Source organism: Pan paniscus, chromosome X (genome assembly GCF_029289425.2).
Source record: "Pan paniscus chromosome X, NHGRI_mPanPan1-v2.0_pri, whole genome shotgun sequence".
Classification (NCBI taxonomy): Eukaryota; Metazoa; Chordata; class Mammalia; order Primates; family Hominidae; genus Pan; species Pan paniscus.
In genome coordinates, this window is record NC_073272.2 from 10485029 (window position 1) to 10502256 (window position 17228).

The window sequence follows — 17228 nt, forward strand, 5'->3', positions numbered from 1 at the left end:
CAATGCAGGGAGGCTTCATCTCTAGAAAGACAAAACGTGTGTGTGTGTGTGTGTGTGTGTATAATTATATAATATATATATTATATATATAATATATATTATATATAATATATATTATATATGATATATATATAATATATAATACATATATTATATATTGTATCTATATTATATATTATATATTTAATATATATATTATATATAATACATATATTATATATTATATATTTAAGATATATATTATATATAATACATATATTATATATTGTATATATTATATATAATATATATATTATATGTTATATATAATATATTATATATATTATATGTTATATATAATATATATATTATATGTTATGTCTTATATATGTGATATATAATATATTATATATAATATATGTTATTTATAATATATCATATATCATATATATAATATATAATATATAATAATACAAATAATATATATAAAAAATATATATATTTTATATATATATAAAATTTGTATTATTACACATTATATAATTATGCTATACATATTATATATATCTAATATATTAGATATATATAATATGTATAGCATAATTATATTATATAATTATGCTATAGATATTATCTAATATATTATATTATGTATAATACAGAATATATATTATATTGTGTATAATACAGAATATATATTATATTGTGTATAATACAGAATATATATTATATTGTGTATAATACAGAATATATATTATATTGTGTATAATACAGAATATATATTATATTGTGTATAATACAGAATATATATTATATTGTGTATAATACAGAATATATATTATATTGTGTATAATACAGAATATATATTATATTGTGTATAATACAGAATATATATTATATGATGTATAATATAGAATATATATTATATGATGTATAATATAGAATGTATATTATATGATGTATAATATAGAATGTATATTATATGATGTATAATATAGAATGTATATTATATGATGTATAATATAGAATGTATATTATATGATGTATAATATAGAATGTATATTATATGATGTATAATATAGAATGTATATTATATGATGTATAATATAGAATGTATATTATATGATGTATAATATAGAATGTATATTATATGATGTATAATATAGAATGTATATTATATGATGTATAATATAGAATATATATTGTATGATGTATAATATAGAATATATATTATATGATGTATAATATAGAATATATATTATATGATGTACAATATAGAATATATATTATATGATGTACAATATAGAATATATATTATATTATGTATAATATAGAATATATATTATATTATGTATAATATAGAATATATATTATATTATGTATAATATAGAATATATATTATATTATGTATAATATAGAATATATACTATATTATGTATAATATAGAATATATACTATATTATGTATAATATAGAATATATACTATATTATGTATAATATAGAATATATATTATATTATGTATAATATAGAATATATTATATATTATATATAAGTTGGATGTGGTGCACACACCTGTGGTACCAGCCACTCTGAAGGCTCAGGTGAGAGGATCGCTTGAGCCCAGGAGGTCAAGGTTGCAATGAGCTATGATCGTACCACTGCATTCTGGCTGGGCCAGAGCGACACCTGGTCTCTAAAAATAATATGACTTCAAGTACACAGTTACTCATTTGAGGTAGTAAGGGGTGGCATGAACATCAACTGTTCCATCATTAAGTACATTGTGGCCTCTTTCTTGTCCTTCCACTATCGAGTAAATAGTAGTCAGATAACCCAGGATGTACAACAGAACTCAGACATGGACCTCTGCAGTGCTTATTTTGGCTCTGTAACTACTGAAAGAGATCTCAAATAAGGATCTTTTTAGAAACTTAAAGTAGTACTTCATAGTACTTAGTAGTACCAACACACGCTTTGGGTAAAAGGAAAATCCTTTATGAAAATGCAAACTTTAGGAATTAAATGCTCCCCATAGGGACTCACTTATTGCTGTATACATGACTGCAGGCAGAAAAACACAATCTGAATGAACTTGTTTTTTTTCTTAAACTTGGAAAACCTAGAAAAGATGAGTGGTATACAGGGGCCAATTAACATAAATAGCACGAGGAAAAATGAGAGGAAGTCACTCCTCTCCTCCCAATGGGAGTACTGTGTTTTGAAGGATTCATGAATGGAATTTCAGAAACTTGGCAAAAGAATACATTTACTTCACTTACTCCATATATATTCTGAATTTCATATTTACTAAATAAAGTGTTTCCAAATGAACATTTCTTTTTTTACATGTTACATGTAAAATTGTTTTACATGTAAAAACATGTACATCTTTTTAACATGTTACATGCAAAAAATCTTTTTACATGTTGTTATATGTTGTTTCATGTGAAAACTGCACATTAAAAAAAGGAAAGGCAGGCGAATTCATCATTCAAGTTTTTAGATGTCCATATAAACTTCCACATAATCCACGAATATTAAACTGGATAAACAAAGCACTCTACATAATTTACCTTGCCACAGATGTGAAATAATTGTAAGCGTACATAAATGTTAACAAAATGCTTTCATTCAATTCTAAGGGGAGGTATCATTGAATGATGGACCAAAACAAACTAAATAGCATTTTGATGTCTGTGGAAATGACATACCCACAAACCAGTGGCTCAGCACTGATATTAATATATCTTGCTCAGTTGCCTTAATCATTTACAGCAGTATAAATTTTTTTAAGAACACAGACAGTAAGGTGCTTTTAATAATTTTGATGTGGCCATAGAGTATATCTACTTTCATTGGAATTGCCTCTTTATCCTAATGAGTAAATACAAAAGAACGCACAGATAAGATAGCTTTTGTCTTCTTCTTCTTGTTTTCTGAGACAGAGTCTTGCTCTGTCGCCCAGGCTGGAGTGCAGTGGCACAATCTTGGCTTACTGCAACCTCCAACTCCCGGGTTCAAGAGATCCTCCTGCCTCAGCTTCCTGAGTAGCTGGAACTACACGTGCGTGCCACCACGCCCGGGTAATTTTGGTATTTTTAGCAGAGATGGGGTTTCATCATGTTGTTCAGGCTGGTCTCAAACTCCTGACCTCAAGTGATCCACCCACCTTGGTCTCCCAAAGTGCTGGGATTACAAGCGTGAGCCACTGTGCCTGGTCAATTGACGTCTTCATATAGCCCTCCGTCTATCCCAGTTAGCATGGAGGGATTTTAGGTAGGTCATACAGAAACTGGGTAATGATGGCAGGTGTGGAGGAACAGAATGTACCACTGAATGGGAGGTCCGGGGGAAACATATGGCGGAAATATCCTCCCGTGCCACGTGATCTGCCAAAATTGAACATGGGGAGTTTAGGAGGGGCGACATTTCAGTTTGGGAACTATCTTTAGGGGTGCTAACCCAAATCTCCCTTTCTCCAACTAGAGCACCCTGCCTTCCTCATTAGATGTCACCCCCACCCCCCGCCCCCGACTTCATCCGCCATGTCCTGATGGTGCTTTGTGACGTATAAGGCCTGCCTTCCCACCCAGGGCTACCATTGGCTGGGTAGTGGAGTGTTGACCAATCACAGGTCAGGGGCGTGATTGTCTCGTCCTGGGATCGCGAGAGGGGTATATACAGGGAGGCCAGACAGCCTGGAGTTAGTCGACCGTTGCGAGACGTTGAGCTGCGGAAGATGAGTCCAAAGCCGAGAGCCTCGGGACCTCCGGCCAAGGCCGAGGAGGCAGCAAAGAGGAAGGCCTCCTCTCAGCTGAGCCCCAGTGGCCCGAAGAAGAAGGTGAGTGACCCTCCCAAGCTCCTCCTCGTCTTCCCCTCGCCTCCTTCCTCACAAGAAGCCTCTCCTGTCCTCACTTGGCACAACCCCCCAACCCGGTCCCCACCGCTTCTGAGGACACGTCCCTGTTCCCAGCCTCCTCCATCCTCGTCCCTAAACCACAGCCCTTCTGTGATCGTCCCTGTTGTCCTTCCAGACTGCCAAGGTGGCCAAGAAGGGAAAAGCGGTTCGTAGAGGGAGACGCGGGAAGAAAGGGGCTGCGACAAAGATGGCGGCCGTGACGGCACCTGAGGCGGAGAGCGGGCCAGCGGCACCCGGCCCCAGCGAGCAGCCCAGCCGGGAGCTCCCTCAGCACGAGCTGCCGCCGGAGGAGCCAGTGAGCGAGGGGAGCCAGCACGACCCCCTGAGTCAGGAGAGCGAGGTGGGGGAACCACTGAGTCAGGAGACCGAGGTGGGGGAACCACTGAGTCAGGAGAGCGAGGTGGAAGAACCACTGAGTCAGGAGACCGAGATGGAAGAACCACTGAGTCAGGAGAGCGAGGTGGAAGAACTACCGAGTGTGTAGACGGCCAGCTACTCCCCTATCTCCGAGAGCAGCGACTAAGTTCAGGCCCAGCCGCCAGACCTCAGAGATCTCACCAGCGGGGTGCTTGCCATACTGTTGATAATAAAATGAATGTGTTGCAAATTGATCTGAGTGACTCCGTGTTCTCTGATGGTGGGGAGGGAGGGAGGGAGGGAGGGGGGAAGAGGTGGTGTGTGGGGAGGGAGGGAGGGAGGAACAGGTGGTGTGTGGGGAGGGAGGGAGGAAGAGGTGGTGTGTGGGGAGGGAGGGAGGAAGAGGAGGTGTGTGGGGAGGGAGGGAGGAAGAGGTGGTGTGTGGGGAGGGAGGGAGGAAGAGGTGGTGTGTGGGGAGGGAGGGAGGAAGAGGACGTGTGTGGGGAGGGAGGGAGGGGGGAAGAGGTGGTGTGTGTGGAGGGAGGGAGGGAGGAAGAGGAGGTGTGTGGGGAGGGAGGGAGGGAGGAAGAGGTGGTGTGTGGGGAGGGAGGGAGGAAGAGGAGGTGTGTGGGGAGGGAGGGAGGAAGAGGAGGTGTGTGGGGAGGGAGGGAGGGAGGAAGAGGTGGTGTGTGGGGAGGGAGGGAGGAAAAGGAGGTGTGTGGGGAGGGAGGGAGGGAGGAACAGGTGGTGTGTGGGGAGGGAGGGAGGAAAAGGAGGTGTGTGGGGAGGGAGGGAGGGAGGAAGAGGTGGTGTGTGTGGAGGGAGGGAGGGAGGAACAGGTGGTGTGTGGGGAGGGAGGGAGGAAGAGGTGGTGTGTGGGGAGGGAGGGAGGAAGAGGAGGTGTGTGGGGAGGGAGGGAGGGAGGAAGAGGAGGTGTGGGGAGGGAGGGAGGAAGAGGTGGTGTGTGGGGAGGGAGGGAGGGAGGAAGAGGTGGTGTGTGTGGAGGGAGGGAGGGAGGAACAGGTGGTGTGTGGGGAGGGAGGGAGGAAGAGGTGGTGTGTGGGGAGGGAGGGAGGAAGAGGTGGTGTGTGTGGAGGGAGGGAGGGAGGAAGAGGTGGTGTGTGGGGAGGGAGGAAGAGGAGGTGTGTGTGGAGGGAGGGAGGGAGGAAGAGGAGGTGTGTGGGGAGGGAGGGAGGAAGAGGTGGTGTGTGGGGAGGGAGGGAGGGAGGAAGAGGTGGTGTGTGTGGAGGGAGGGAGGGAGGAACAGGTGGTGTGTGTGGAGGGAGGGAGGGAGGAAGAGGTGGTGTGTGGGGAGGGAGGGAGGAAAAGGAGGTGTGTGTGGAGGGAGGGAGGGAGGAAGAGGTGGTGTGTGGGGAGGGAGGGAGGGAGGAAGAGGTGGTGTGTGGGGAGGGAGGGAGGAAGAGGTGGTGTTTGGGGAGGGAGGGAGGAAGAGGTGGTGTGTGGGGAGGGAGGGAGGAAGAGGTGGTGTGTGGGGAGGGAGGGAGGGAGGAAGAGGTGGTGTGTGGGGAGGGAGGGAGGGAGGAAGAGGTGGTGTGTGGGGAGGGAGGGAGGGAGGAAGAGGTGGTGTGTGGGGAGGGAGGGAGGAAGAGGAGGTGTGTGGGGAGGGAGGGAGGAAGAGGTGGTGTGTGGGGAGGGAGGGAGGAAGAGGAGGTGTGTGGGGAGGGAGGGAGGAAGAGGAGGTGTGTGGGGAGGGAGGGAGGTAGGAAGAGGTGGTGTGTGGGGAGGGAGGGAGGAAAAGGAGGTGTGTGGGGAGGGAGGGAGGGAGGAACAGGTGGTGTGTGGGGAGGGAGGGAGGAAAAGGAGGTGTGTGGGGAGGGAGGGAGGGAGGAAGAGGTGGTGTGTGTGGAGGGAGGGAGGGAGGAACAGGTGGTGTGTGGGGAGGGAGGGAGGAAGAGGTGGTGTGTGGGGAGGGAGGGAGGAAGAGGAGGTGTGTGGGGAGGGAGGGAGGGAGGAAGAGGAGGTGTGGGGAGGGAGGGAGGAAGAGGTGGTGTGTGGGGAGGGAGGGAGGGAGGAAGAGGTGGTGTGTGTGGAGGGAGGGAGGGAGGAACAGGTGGTGTGTGGGGAGGGAGGGAGGAAGAGGTGGTGTGTGGGGAGGGAGGGAGGAAGAGGTGGTGTGTGTGGAGGGAGGGAGGGAGGAAGAGGTGGTGTGTGGGGAGGGAGGAAGAGGAGGTGTGTGTGGAGGGAGGGAGGGAGGAAGAGGAGGTGTGTGGGGAGGGAGGGAGGAAGAGGTGGTGTGTGGGGAGGGAGGGAGGGAGGAAGAGGTGGTGTGTGTGGAGGGAGGGAGGGAGGAACAGGTGGTGTGTGTGGAGGGAGGGAGGGAGGAAGAGGTGGTGTGTGGGGAGGGAGGGAGGAAAAGGAGGTGTGTGTGGAGGGAGGGAGGGAGGAAGAGGTGGTGTGTGGGGAGGGAGGGAGGGAGGAAGAGGTGGTGTGTGGGGAGGGAGGGAGGAAGAGGTGGTGTTTGGGGAGGGAGGGAGGGAGGAAGAGGTGGTGTGTGGGGAGGGAGGGAGGAAGAGGTGGTGTGTGGGGAGGGAGGGAGGGAGGAAGAGGTGGTGTGTGGGGAGGGAGGGAGGGAGGAAGAGGTGGTGTGTGGGGAGGGAGGGAGGGAGGAAGAGGTGGTGTGTGGGGAGGGAGGGAGGGAGGAAGAGGTGGTGTGTGTGGAGGGAGGGAGGGAGGAACAGGTGGTGTGTGGGGAGGGAGGGAGGAAGAGGTGGTGTGTGGGGAGGGAGGGAGGAAGAGGTGGTGTGTGGGGAGGGAGGGAGGAACAGGTGGTGTGTGGGGAGGGAGGGAGGAAGAGGAGGTGTGTGGGGTGGGAGGGAGGAAGAGGTGGTGTGTGGGGAGGGAGGGAGGGAGGAAGAGGTGGTGTTTGGGGAGGGAGGGAGGGAGGAAGAGGAGGTGTGTGGGGAGGGAGGGAGGAAGAGGTGGTGTGTGGGGAGGGAGGGAGGAAGAGGTGTGTGGGGAGGGAGGGAGGAAGAGGTGGTGTGTGTGGTGGGAGGGAGGGAGGAAGAGGTGTGTGGGGAGGGAGGGAGGAAGAGGTGGTGTGTGGGGAGGGAGGGAGGAAAAGGAGGTGTGTGTGGAGGGAGGGAGGGAGGAAGAGGTGGTGTGTGGGGAGGGAGGGAGGGAGGAAGAGGTGGTGTGTGGGGAGGGAGGGAGGAAGAGGTGGTGTGTGGGGAGGGAGGGAGGAAGAGGTGGTGTGTGGGGAGGGAGGGAGGGAGGAAGAGGTGGTGTGTGGGGAGGGAGGGAGGGAGGAACAGGTGGTGTGTGGGGAGGGAGGGAGGAAGAGGTGGTGTGTGGGGAGGGAGGGAGGAAGAGGAGCTGTGTGGGGAGGGAGGGAGGAAGAGGTGGTGTGTGGGGAGGGAGGGAGGAAGAGGACGTGTGTGGGGACGGAGGGAGGGAGGAAGAGTTGGTGTGTGGGGTGGGAGGGAGGGAGGAAGAGGAGGTGTGTGGGGAGGGAGGGAGGAAGAGGAGGTGTGTGGGGAGGGAGGGAGGGAGGAAGAGGTGGTGTGTGGAGAGGGAGGGAGGGAGGAAGAGGTGGTGTGTGGGGAGGGAGGGAGGGAGGAAGAGGTGGTGTTTGGGGAGGGAGGGAGGGAGGAAGAGGTGGTGTGTGGGGAGGGAGGGAGGAAGAGGTGGTGTGTGGGGAGGGAGGGAGGAAGAGGTGGTGTGTGGGGAGGGAGGGAGGAAGAGGAGGTGTGTGGGGAGGGAGGGAGGAAGAGGAGGTGTGTGGGGAGGGAGGGAGGGAGGAAGAGGTGGTGTGTGGGGAGGGAGGGAGGGAGGAAGAGGTGGTGTGTGGGGAGGGAGGGAGGAAGAGGTGGTGTGTGGGGAGGGAGGGAGGAAGAGCTGGTGTGTGGGGAGGGAGGGAGGAAGAGGTGGTGTGTGGGGAGGGAGGGAGGAAGAGCTGGTGTGTGGGGAGGGAGGGAGGAACAGGTGGTGTGTGGGGAGGGAGGGAGGAAGAGGTGGTGTGTGGGGAGGGAGAAAGGAAAGAAGGAAGGAACAAGTGGTATGTGGGGAGGGAGGGAAGTGGGGTCCCGCGGGGTTGAGGTCACAGGGACAGGTCACAGTTAGCCAGACAGGAGGATAAGGATTGCGTCATGGCTGAGCACTGGAGACAAATTTCCCCTTCACAGGATGACTCCGCTTCTTATACGGTTTGTTTCTTCATGCACTCTTGCTAGCACATACACCAGGTACCAAGAACTGGATTCTACCTACTTAGGTTTCACTGTCAAAATACCTTTTCGGTTATAGAAACCGATGGAAGAATCGTTTCCATCTCTTTCCTTTCAGCGTCCCCTCCCTACAATCTAATATTATTAAGAAGAAAAATTCAAAGTAGAGAAAAATCTATCTACTTGAAAAAAGCCTTTTTACTTTTGCAACTGAGGAGACAGAAAGTACATTTCATATTTCCATACATTAGAAATATACAGGTCTTTTCTATATCTAGTAGAATTTACTATATACAAATATATGTAAATTTTTATATAAAGAAAATATACAACTATATTTACTATAGACAAACATATGTTTACATATAAAATATATACATATAGACAAAATATGGAATATATATTTATATATAAAATATATAAATATAAATTAATGTAAATATAGATTATACACATTAGAAATACACAACTCTTTTTTGTACATAGTAGAACCTATTATGTATATTTATATAGTAATATATCTTATGTTTTTATATTTATAGATTACATATATAAATATATTCTATATATTATATATAAAACATATTAAACATATTTATATTTATAAATAATATATCAATATAGACATCAAATCTATATATGAAACCTATCTATAAATATAAATACATGAAAATAGATATATAAATATAAATATATATAAAATATATATTCTATATGTGATCATTTATTTTAGAAGGTAAGGTGTTGTGATTGTTGAAGCATCCTTCACAGATAAAAAAAGAAAGGAAATTATCATTTTAAGAAAAATAAAATAAAAATAAAAAATAAATAAAGTACAAAATTCCCAGTTGTCAATAATTACAATGAGAGAATAATATAGAACTTGCTATATATAGAAAGGATGGGTATTTCTAATGTGTATATATGTAATGTACATTTATATATATAATTATATAAATGCACAGATCTTTTCTATATATAGTATAATGCACTGCTGTATTTCTAATGTGTTATATATATTAAACCTATATTTATATATATTTATATAAATACATATTTATATAAATGCACAGGTATTTATATAAACATATAAACACACAGGTCTTTTCTATATATAGTAGAATTTTATATAGTAGAATTTATGATACATTTAGAAAAGACCTGTGTATTTCTATATTTATATTTAGAAAAGACCTGTATATTTCTAATGTATATATATATAGTTTGTATTTATATGTATATTTATAGATAAATATATAATCTCTGTATATTTATAGATAAATATATAATCTCTGTATATTTATATATCTATTTCTATGTATTTACATTTAGATAGAGATCTATTTCACATATAGATTATATAAATATTTATATTCTATGTAAATATATAAATACATATATAAATATGTAAATATATTTATATTTATATATAATATATAAATATATTTATATTTATATATAATATATAAATATATTTATATTTATATATAATATATAAATAATATATAAATATGTAATGCATAAAGATAAATATACAATATATAAAATATATATTCTATATGTGATCATTTATTTTAGAAGGTAAGCTGTTGGTATTGTTGAAGCATGCTTCTCAGGCAAAAGGAGAAAGGAAATTATCATTTTAAGAAGAATAAAGTACAAAATTATCACGATTTAATTTCCAGTTGTTAATAATTACGCAGACAGAATAACTCATGTCCTTTAATCTTACAATGAATAGCACGTTAAACTTTTATGTGATTCTGAAAATATGAATTTCCATATAATAAGGGTTTGAGATGTAAAGCACTAATTTTATAGGCAGTTTTCACTTGTTACATACATTGTTCTTATACCTTTAAAGATGTTAAAATTAATGGTGGCTTTGAAGAGATGGTAGCATCATTTGAGAAACAACAAATGAGTTCTGTTTCATCCTTTCCTTGGTGCGGTCAGGGCTTCACTTCATTAGCTTAGGAAGGGATTTCAGAGCTTTTCATGTTGAACTTGTAGCTGCCTCCTATGGAATCCTACGAAATCTAGGCCACTATACCACAGAAACAGGGCGTTGCCCCATGTCCTGAACACATCATTTTGTGGTATATTTCTTTTGTATTTCTTATATGGAAATACCATATAAGAATGAGCATGCTTGGTATAACTCAAAGCCTGTTTATTTGCAAGGCTGTATTGACCCTGGACAATAAATATTTGTATGTTACGGATGGGAAACAAGTCCGCATGAAAAGCTCCTGCTGTCTTTTAGGAAAGCGTATTGGCTGTGGTTGCATATCTCTTTCCAAAGGGAAATTGGTGAACTCTCTGCTATAGTTTTTTCCATAATGACAGCATAAAAACTGAAATAAATTTATCTTGTCAGTGGCCACTTTTGGGGTTGGTGTATATTAGGGAGCACTTTTGCAGTGTATTTCAAAATTACATTCAAGGATTAATTTCATGCACCTTATTTTAATGCCATATTTCCATTCAAGCTCTGCATGTCACAACAGTCTGTGATGATTCTTTTGGCATTGAAATAATTATCCATGGCACTTAAACCGTGTTTCTTTCATCATTTCATGGCAGTAGGAGCTTCAACTGCTATTTGTTGGGAACCCATCCTGACTAGCTCTTTCACTAGGGCTTCATGTTTTATTGTGATGATTGGCAGACTTGTGTTTCAGACATTTCCAGATTTGGAAAGTTACTATGATTTTGAAATTATAGATGCAAAAATGTCATTGAATTTACTTTCACAAACTTTTAATTCATTATAGACAATAAGAGGTTTAATCAGAAATCAGGCCAGGTGCAGTGGGTCACGCCTGTAATCCCAGCACTTTGGGAGGCCAACGCAGGCAGATCACTTGAGGTCAGGAGCTTGAAAGCAGCCTGCCTAACATGGTGAAACACTGTCTTTACTAAAAATACAAAAATTAGCCAGGCGTGGTGGTGTGCACCTGTAATCCCAGTTACTTGGGAGGCTGAGGCAAGAGAATTGCTTGAGCCCTGGAGGTGGAGGTTGCAGTGAGCAGAGATTGCAAGACTGCACCCACTGCACTCCAGCCTGGGTGACACAGCAAGACTCCATCTCAAAAAAAAAAAAAAATCAATAATTTAAGTAATCTTTTAATTTGTTGGAGCATTCACAAATACTACATCTTCATTTCAGTCTCTCTTTATTCTACATGTTATACACACAGTTAAACTAGTTAATAAGAGTGTTAAATACTTTCCCTCCTTCTCCAACTACCCACAATCTCAGGCTTAAAATAAACAGTGGAATGAGTAAAGACCCAAAATAATATAACAGCAAAGGTGCAGTTGACTTTTGTAATCAAATGATAAATATCAAAGCTTCCTGACATTTTAGGCAAATCTTCCTGTGTCCCTAAAAGGCAGATCCCTTTGACTGCAGTCATGAACAACAGGTGATCTTGAGATTCTCAGCTGTCAAAGACAGTTGGTGGGAGAATTTGAAAACACCTTGTACATATTAAAGACCTAAGCATGAGATGATGCATACATACATATGTCTCTGTCTCATTAGACCGCAGGAAATAGGACACATGGCAGGAAGGCGCATGTTGATTCCCCTTGACCATGCAGCTTCCTCTGCTCCTGACTCCTAAGAACTTTCTGACCTATTGGTCATTCCCAGCTTCAGATCCCCACGCATACAGATTGTTTTGGCCCCACATCAGTGATACACACGACACAGAATTGCTCTCAAAAAACACTCCGGAATTGAAAAATGACAGGAGAAGCTCAACGCGATGGCTGGGTACCAGAGGGAAGGCCTTCCACTGTTTTGAACACTGATGCTAAGCTCTAGAATAACTGCAGCTGCAGCCTGTTAGACCTGGGCATGTGTCAGGCAGGGTGTGAAATGCTCTCCATGCATGACCTCATTTCTCCCTCACATTACCCCTATGGATTAATCGGGGCTCTAGAGAGACGCTACCAACAGGTTATCAGCAAAGACAGATGAGAGGGGATTTATTAGGGGAATTAGAGGGTGAAAAGTCTCAGGACAAGCCGTCTGCAAGCTGGAGCCCCTGGGATGCCAGGAGTGTGACTCAGTCCACACCCAAAAACCTCAGAACCAGGGAAGTGGATGGTGTAATTCTCAGTATAAAAAGAGCCTGAAGTTCTGATGTCCAAGGGCAGGAAAAGAAGAGTCTCAGCTCCAGGAGAGAAAGGGAGGAAAGTGCCTTTCCTCTGCCTTGTTTCTTCTATCTGGGCCCTCAGAGAATTGAATGGGGCCTGTCTCTATTGAAGACATCTTCCCCACTCTGTCCACCAGCTCACGCCAATCTTCCCAAGAATACCTGTGCAGGCTCACCTAGAAACAATGCTTTACCAATTCCTGACGTATTCCTTAAGGCAGTCACGTTGACACCTGAAATTAACCATCACACCCTGTAAAATGAGTAGTGTCCCCACTGGACAAATGAGACAGACAGTTGAATAACTTTCTTATACTGCTTATAGGTTATAGAGTCAGGATTAAAACTCAGGTCTGCAAAGATCAAATTCTAAACTCCACCCTCTTAAGGACTGCTGCTCAACACTGTGGAAGCAGTACTGTATTAGACACTGTACAAGGATTGAAGAGGCATTTGAGACACATCCCCTGCTTTAGGGACCACATCCTAGCTTGCATTCATGACAGGAGTCATGTTTCTGTGACTCTACTGTAGACCCCGGAACCAAGTGTGAATTGGTACGCTTTAGGTGTGCATAAGCTCTGCAGAAATCCTAAGAAAGAGCCAGATAATTATAGGCTCAATTCATATAGGGAAGTTTTTACGAAAATAGCTTTTAGCCAATTCCTGAAAGAAAATATTTTTACTGGCAGAAAAATGTTCTGCTGGAGAATAATAGTTGAAGGGCTTTGGGGGAAGGGGCCCTGGACATATGTACACAGAAGTGGGGGAAAAAGACACACAGAATAGAAACAGAATTGAGGACCCTTCAGGGAGAGAAGTAAGGAAAAGTGCTAGCCCAGCAAGCTGATAAAAATATATCTGCCCTGTATTTAAAGTTAATTCCATCTCTTGATGTTTTTTTCATATTATTCATTTTATTATATTTGTTAGTATAGTATTATCCATCTTATTGTCCCATATATTATGGCATTTCCCCCTATATATGAATATATTACCACATAGAAGGAAATGACCTCATTTTCCTAATACATAATTAGACACATGGATTTATTCCTTTACAAGCAAAAATGTGTCTCCTCCATTACGTATTAAAATGAATAAAACCATATAATATTCCTGAGTTGAATCTTGTAGCTCAATACTTGGACAGAAATGTTGCTAATTTGCACATTTTATGTGGTACTGATGACTCCCACATTAAGGAGTGTTTTTATTGTCTGCTTGGTCAGAGACCTCAGTGTTTTGATGAAAGTTCATTCTTAGGAGGCCACTGTCATCAAATCAACTTTGCATATAGAAAACTTATGAAAACACAAACCATTCTGTCCTCACAACTTCTGTTCACAACATTGGCGAATGGAGTCACACCTGCATGCTCATAGTTTATCACCACAAACTATGAAACTACTAAAAGTAAACTGTGGGGAAATGCTTGAGGACACTAGTCTGGGCAAAGATTTTTTGAGTAAGACTTCCAAAGCACAGGCAGTAAAAGCAAAGTCAACAAATGGAAAAACATGAAGCTCAACAGCTTCTGCATGGTAAAAAAAAAAAATCAATGAAGAGACAACCTAAAGAATGGAAGAAAATATTTGCAAACTATACATCTGACAAGAGATTAAGAACCAGAATATATATATATAATATCATATATATATATAAAATGAGCTCAAACAACTCAGTAGCATCATCATCATCATCATCATCATCATCATCATCACCTGTGTGTAGACAACTGAATCAGGCTCCGTGGCTCCTGGAAACTGGAAATGTTCACATAAAGGCAGAGAAAACCCTTCCAGAATATTTCTACACTATTTCCTACACGAATCACTCGAGAACCATTTCCAAAAGCAATAAAGTATATCTGGCCAACCCATGCTCAGCACCATGCTCTTGCAGAATTTTGACTTTGCCTTTTTGATACTGACCTTTGATTTTTTAAAATAATTGTTTTGTCCTTTTGCTTCAGAAATTTACAAAGCAAACAGAAAACATTATTTAGGAATGACTGACTCTGTATTACTGAATCAATTATTAAATTTTGCTGAATGATTGATCTTGGAAAATAGAGATGTAACTACTTCTTGATGTCAACTGTAATTCAAATCTCATCTCGGTAAAGAATTAATGAAATGCTTAGCCAGGCATGGCCAATGGAATCAGAACTAGCCCAGTCTTGCCATAACTTTCTGCTTCCTTACCATCCTGAGTTTCAGTGGGCAACAGATTCATTTTTGGAGATTACTATGGAAATCTCTGCAACAGTTTTTCCACTCATAACTTAAGGCGTTCATAATTATTGCAGAAGTTTCTCAGTCTCTCCATGTGAAATTTCTCTTAGCTATTGGATTTTAGATATTTCACAGTTCCTTTTGTGCTTTTAAACACACAAGCCCAATTCTGCTTCTTTAAGTGGTTTTGTGTTCCAGTCGCCTGCTCAGAATATGCCTGTTTAATCCTCCTCCTATAGTGATTGATCTGTTTACACTATACTATACTAGACTGGGGAAGTTTTAAAGTTGAATCCAGCTTTTTAGAATGCAGACAGCTGCTAAATTGGTGACAAAAATGAGATGCTACCTTAAAACGTCTATCCAAAGGTACCAAAGGTACTTGCTGTATGAGGCATCATAACTTCCTGTGAAAATGAAAGCTATGCACTTTTTGAATTAAAAACAACGGTGCACATAGATATACATACACTCCTGAGCATGCATCAGGTGTGCCGCACACATTCACACACACGCCTCCCCCCCACACACACACATTATCTTAGAGTGTGCCTTGGCATCCTTCTTCACATAGACATACGACATTGTTGAAGAGATCCAGCTCTGTGTGGTCAGTCTGTGTGCCCAGCATCACCTTTGTCCCTCCACAGATATGTGCCCAGTTTATGTGGTCTTTATATTTTTCTGAAGAAGAGTCAGGTTAGTCATTCACTTTATTTGTATACACACTTCAAAAAATATATATTATAACATTTCTATAATATCCAATAAAAGGATGAAATTAGGGGATGTAACTTCTGACCCAAAAAAGGACAAAATAAAATGGTAATAATCAAGCTAAAATAAAACAAACACAAACAAGATAGAATAAAAGTGATATGAAAAGCAAGTATACTAACAGAAAGTACAATATAAGATGATAGAAATGAGTCCATAAACACAATGGATACAAACAGATTAAACTCTATAATGAAAAGATAAAGACACAAAAGGTTTGAAAAGAAGATGATGGAAAACCAAAGACCAAATATATGTTAACCCAAGGAAAAGAGGCTTAACTGTATCAACATCAGATGAATTAAATATTAATGCTAAAGTCATCCTTATGGATAAAACAGTCATCCATTTGAGAAAATCTGTTAAGTTCTCAGATAGCTATAACAATTTAAATCTACATGCATCTAATTAAATGGCATTAATATATATAATATACATAAAAGAAAAATTAACAGAACAAAAATAGAAATGAACAAATCCACCATTATATTGGAATAATTCAGCATATTCTCACCAGCTGTGAGAATGCTCTATGACTGGCATAGAGACCAAAAGTAATATAAATATAAAAGATTTAATAGTTTAATAAGCTCCTTATAATGGACATATATAGAAAACTACGCCAAATAATTGGAGAACACACAATCTTTTCAAGCATTCCAGAAAATTTTCTAAAACTTGGTTACCCACTTGACATAAAGTATATCTTCTCAAATTTCAAAGAATCTTAAATTTTCTGACTCTAATACAAAAATTTAAAAATTAATATCAAAAGAAAGCCTTCAATGGCCCTGTATATTTAAAAATGTAAAAAGACACGTAAAGATCTCTGTGAGTTAAAAGTCATAATAAAAATAAAATTGTGTCTAGGAGACTTTGACAATAATAACAAACTTAATTTACTCCATTCATAATTATGGCTTTCATAATTATTGCACAAGTTTGACAAAGTACATATTTAAAAGAAAAATTTTACCTTTGATTTTTATGCATGGATCTTATTTGGGCCATAAGCCAAGCACATGAATATGTGTGTGTGTGTGTGTGTGTGTGTGTGTGTGTGTGTGTGTGTGTGCATCTGTATATATACAAGATATTCTACTCTGGGGCAGTCAGAAATGTCTAGGAGTTGGGATGAAATGGAATTGGCCATGAGTTGATGACTGCGGAATCTTGGAGAAGGCCTGTAGCTGTTTCTTGGACCATTCTCTCCCTCTCATCTTTCACCCCAACGAGTCCTGTATCTAGTCCCATATAACAACACCACACACTGAGACAAATATTTTTGTCAGCTTCTTACATACACGTTGAGATGACTGTATACATTTATAAGAAACAAGTAAAGGCATATATGTATTTTCCTTTGTTCACATAATATATAGTATATCGTACACGTCCATTTACAACCCACTTTTTTCACCTAACATCATATCTCAGAAAGTCTTCCTTATCATTTGATTGTAGTGGCATTCCCACCATTTGGACACACAGTGTTTTACTGAATCCTTCCTCTCCTGAGGAACATCTAGGGTGTCTGTAACTCTGTGCGAAGGCTAGGGCTGCCGTGAACAAAACTGTGCATCCGCCACGTCATCCATGGGCAAG

The 17228-nt window shown here is 41.4% G+C and overlaps 1 protein-coding gene across 1 annotated transcript; it reads left to right on the forward strand.

Moving 5' to 3' along the window:
• Positions 1-3543: 3543 nt before the first annotated feature.
• On the forward strand, positions 3544-4510 carry LOC100979632 (variable charge X-linked-like). Its single transcript, NM_001427530.1, has 2 exons — positions 3544-3821; positions 4015-4510. The coding sequence occupies exons 1-2, from the start codon at positions 3720-3722 to the stop codon at positions 4381-4383; spliced, it is 471 nt and encodes a 156-aa protein (NP_001414459.1). The 5' UTR covers positions 3544-3719; the 3' UTR covers positions 4384-4510.
• Positions 4511-17228: the final 12718 nt, after the last annotated feature.